The sequence below is a fragment of the Chrysemys picta genome, chromosome 1, assembly GCF_011386835.1.
Source record: "Chrysemys picta bellii isolate R12L10 chromosome 1, ASM1138683v2, whole genome shotgun sequence".
In the NCBI taxonomy this organism is placed as follows: domain Eukaryota; kingdom Metazoa; phylum Chordata; order Testudines; family Emydidae; genus Chrysemys; species Chrysemys picta.
The window spans coordinates 351,697,205-351,701,995 of record NC_088791.1 but is presented as its reverse complement, the minus strand read 5'-3'; the positions used below and the strand labels follow the sequence as shown (position 1 = coordinate 351,701,995).

At 41.3% G+C, this 4,791-nt stretch overlaps 1 protein-coding gene across 1 annotated transcript; it reads right to left on the bottom strand.

The window, feature by feature from the left end:
• Positions 1–1,065: 1,065 nt before the first annotated feature.
• Positions 1,066–3,676, bottom strand: LOC135972227 (olfactory receptor 5AR1-like). The gene is made up of 2 exons (XM_065549395.1): positions 3,239–3,676; positions 1,066–2,034 (listed from the first exon to the last, which is right to left on the bottom strand). The coding sequence occupies exon 2, from the start codon at positions 2,008–2,010 to the stop codon at positions 1,066–1,068; it is 945 nt and encodes a 314-aa protein (XP_065405467.1). The 5' UTR covers positions 2,011–2,034; positions 3,239–3,676.
• Between the last annotated feature and the right edge of the window lie 1,115 nt (positions 3,677–4,791).

Sequence of the window (4,791 nt, the reverse complement as noted above, 5' to 3'; positions counted from 1 at the left end):
AAAGCCAAAGAAAGCAGACCATTGATATACACCTCTACCCCGATATAATGCGACCCGATGTAACACGAATTCAGATATAACGCGGTAAAGCAGTGCTCCGGGGGGGGGGGGGGGGAGGGCAGGGCTGCACGTTTCGATGGATCAAAGCAAGTTCAATATAATGCAGTTTCACCTATAACGTGGTAAGATTTTTCGGCTCCCGCGGACAGCGTTATATTGGGGTAGAGGTGTAATTTCAGGATTGCCAGAGAAACTCTTTCATAGGTTGGAGAGAAGATAAATAAACAAAAGCCCTACATAAAACGGCAACAGTTTTCAATGAGTAAAACCAGTGGTTCTCAACATTCTCCAGCCTGTGACCCCATGTTAAACAGAAAAAAAGGTTTGAGATTCCTCTTAAGTTTTGGGATGCTCCCCTTCCATCTAACCGTGAAGACAGGGAGGCTGGTTGTGATGACTGGAAACAACCTCCTCTGTTGAGAACTCAGGAGTAAAACAACGTCCTCTTCATGTCGGCATGATGCAGCGGTGAGAGAAGATACTCTGATTTGGTGCAGGCTAGCTCTGCATGACGAAGGTCAACTCTGCATTATTCAGACTAAGTCCCTAAGCTCACCAGAGAGGACTTTTCTGGGGAATTTATCATTATACATTCCGAGAACATGGCCAATCGACCTAAGCTGAGCTTTGATAATCGTTACCTCAGTTCTGGTTGCTTTGATTCAGTATGTTTAACAGTGCCCTCCACTGGATGAAATCTCAGAACCGAGGAAGGATACATACAATCTTCTCATCCTCTCACCTGAACTCCAACCTGGCCTAAAACATAACAGGCAACGGCAATTGTCCTTTAAGCCAAATATCAGAGCATCTTGCTGATTCTGCATAGTGTCACAGACCCTCATTCATGGATCTTAAAAACAGCAATTTCTAATATTGTATTTGACTGGGTTCCATTATATGATTTTCTGTACATCACATGGAGTGGCTGAGTCATAGAAATAAGGATAATGACAGAGAACTCACTCTTATTCCATCTACTGTTTATTGGTTAAAATATAATGATTATAATGACCAAGAAAAAATCTTCCTGTATATCACCCTTTTAAAGGCATCATTTACCTCCTTGTTTCGCAGGCTGTAGATCAGGGGGTTCAACATGGGGATCACGAGGGCATAAAACACAGAGGTAACCTTGTCTTGGTCCATCACGTAGCTAGAACTGGGTCTTAAATATATACATATCAGCGTCCCATAAAACATAATGACGACTGTCAGGTGGGAGGCGCAGGTGGAAAAGGTTTTGCGTCTCCCCTTGGCAGAACGGATCCTGAGAATGGCCAGAAGGATGCACATGTAGGAGATTAGGACACCCAGGAAAGTAGTCATTCCAATTACAGTAGAGAAAGTGAAAAGTACAAGGTCAGTGACATGGGTGTCAGAACAGGACAGCTTCAGCATAGGGGGCACATCACAGAAGAAATGGTTGACAACATTGGAGCTGCAGAAGGACAGACTGAGTATAAATAGAGTTTGCACAACTGAATTCACAGAGCCACATACATATGTACCAGCCACTAACAGGACACAGTGTCTCTTGGACATAATGGCTCTGTATAGCAGAGGATTACAGACAGCTTTGAAGCGGTCATACACAATCACAGCTAGGAGGCAACATTCATTGGTCACAAAGAAACAGACGAAGAATAGTTGTGCCGCACACTCAGTCAAAGGAATGGTTCTAGTCTCTGCTACAAAGGTCATTAGCATCCTGGGAGCTATGGCAGTGGAATATCCAATATCTACAATGGACATTTGGCTTAGGAAAAAGTACATGGGGGTATGAAGTCGGGTTTCAACCATGATTAACGCTATCATCCCAAGATTCCCCATCAGGCTGACCAGATACATCACTAGGAACAACATAAAGAGGGGGATCTGTAGATCTGGATGATCTGTGAATCCTACGAAAATGAACTCGGTCACCATAGTGTGGTTTCTCTCTGCCATTTATTCCAGAAACGCTCTCCTCTGCTGGTGAAAAAAAAATAAAGATTAAAATTAATCACTGGCCAATAAAGTACTGAGTACAGATCCCTCATAATCCCTGTGATTGTTCCTGGGAAACAGTGTATAAACATAGGAAAGCTGAAATACATCGAAGGACACTCCTAGGGAATGTTCTCTTTGTATTCCCCACATGCTTTCCATTAGAGATAGGACATGTTCCAGCTACAGAAATATTGTGGACTCTGTGTTAGGGTGACCAGATGTCCTGATTTTATAGGGACAGTCCCAATTTTGGGGGCTTTTTCTTATATAGGCACTTATTACCCCCCACCCCCATCCCAATTTTTCACACTTCCCCTCTGGTCACCCTACTCTGTTTTAATATGCATGAAACCATCCAGTGGGTCAAATCTTCTATAAAATAAGAGATACATAGATTGGGAGTGTTTAGTTTAGAAGGGAGGCAAATAATCTATCAATGTATGCAAGTAATCAATGCTATAGAGTTTATTCATGGTGTTTGATTTTCTCTTCCTAATCAAAATGACCTCAAAGGGCACAAGTGATGCTCAGTGCCCCTTTTATATAGGTGCCTAAATATAGGTTTAGGACCTAATATGAGGCAGCCCCAGTGAAAAAGTTTGGTATCACTAAAGTGTCACTGTCCTATTGGAGTCAGTGTATGTTTTACAGACATTCTTTGTAACTACATGCATTATTTTTCCTCCCTGTTACAAATCCTCCTAGAGGTAATAACACTTGTAGGTGGTGTGGACTGTAACTGATTCTATGATTACTTTTGACTCAGATTCACAGAGCCTAGAAATGAGAAAATGCATCTCCTAGGGATAAAGACTAAGTTAACCTGTGGAACTCCTTGCCAGAGGATGGTGTGAAGGCCAAGACTATAGTGGGGTTTTTAAAAGAACTACGGTAGATAAATTCATGAAGGATAGGTCCATCAACAGCTATTAGCCAGGATGGGCAGGGATGGTGTCCCTAGCCTCTGTTTGCCAGAAGCTGGGAATGGGCAACAGGGGATGGATCACTTGATGATTACCTGTTCTTTTCATTCCCCCTGGGGCACCTGGCATTGGCCACTGTCGGAAGCAGGATACTGGGCTAGATGGACCTTTAGTCTGACCCAGTATGGCTGTTATGTTTCTATGGAATTTCACTGCTACATGCACAAAGATGCTCAAAAGATAATAATAATGACATTTCTTACCAGTCATGGTGTAGGTGTACACGCAGGAAATTCCATTGTATTTGGTGGAGGAAGATATGGACTGGTTTGACTCCTCATTAACCAATTGACTTCAGCTGAACTATACATTCACACTTGTGTGACTGAGATCAGAATCTAGTCAGTGACATGGTAACACAACGTGAGATGTGTGCGGATGGGACCAAAGCACCTCATGTCCGATTGTAGTCTTTAGGATAGAAAGAAAATGAGTTGGAGATAATTTGTGAGTTTCCTAGTTACTGGAAAAACACAGGTCTCTGGATTCTGCATATTCCCTCTGTCTTTACACCTGTGCTAGACGAGTAAAAAGAAATGAAATTATTTTTAGTAAATATAGGGAACATAGGAATTTCCATACCAGATCAGACAAATGATGCATCTAATTGAGTATTGTCTATGCATTAGCAGTCTTTGTTGTGTGCTTCAGATAAAGGGGCAAAGTCCTCACAGTAGGAAGTCATTCAATAACATGCCTGTAGGGTGTCGGAGAAAAACAGAGTTCTCACTATTTGTTTAGGTATAGCAAGTCAGATGCTTTATTAACTCTCACAATTGCGCAGAGGGAGAGAGCTAAGCAGGTCTCTCAACAGGTAAACAATTACAGCAAGCATTTATACCTTTTGTTACAGACAATAATGAGCAACAGTTGCATTTTGTTTATACATAGACCATCTTGATATCTCATTTCCTCACTTGTTTTGACTCTTGCCAACATACAATATTTTCTATACCTTATCTACACAAGGTCTTCTACACCTTATCTATACCAGGTCATAATGACTTCTTACACAGTTCTTTCTCACCCGCCTCACACAATCCTCGCTTCTACAAATCTCGCGTTACCAGGGTTACAGTTAGCCTGACTCTTGCTAACGAACTGTCATGTATTGCATCCCCTTCCTGTCAGTTCTTTCTCTGCTTCCACAACCCCCCCCCCCTTTTGTATACTAGTACAACAAACATTTTCAAATCTCTATTTGCATTAAATCTCGGAATTCAGATTCTACATCAGATGCTTCAACCTTAGGGGTTTTGATTGGATGTAATGACAATGCATGATGAGCATGGACATGAAAGGTATTACTATTATTACGTCCTTCACAACAACAATAACATACTCCTGCACAACACAAGCAATAACATTCCCATAGCGATAATATGATGGGGTTGTTGTACAATCTTAGTCATAGAACACAATACATCATACTTAGTACATAAGGTGGATACTCTATAAGCTGTCTGAAAGGCATACTTTTTAACTTGATACATATTTTGAAGCATGTGAATTTGCCCTTGTACTTCAGAGATTTTCTGAACCTCTGGTAACAGTGAAAGCGAATTTTGAAATTGATCAGGCACTAAACTAGTCCAATTAAAGGGTATCTGGAACCTAAGGACTACTTGCAAAATTCTATCTGCAGGCCAGTAAATAATATGATTGCCTGCAGTGGTAATGAGATTAAAATGTATGTCTTGCAATGTGGTGGCTTTAACATACACACAGCTATCATTAGCTTAAAAAAATAAGTGTC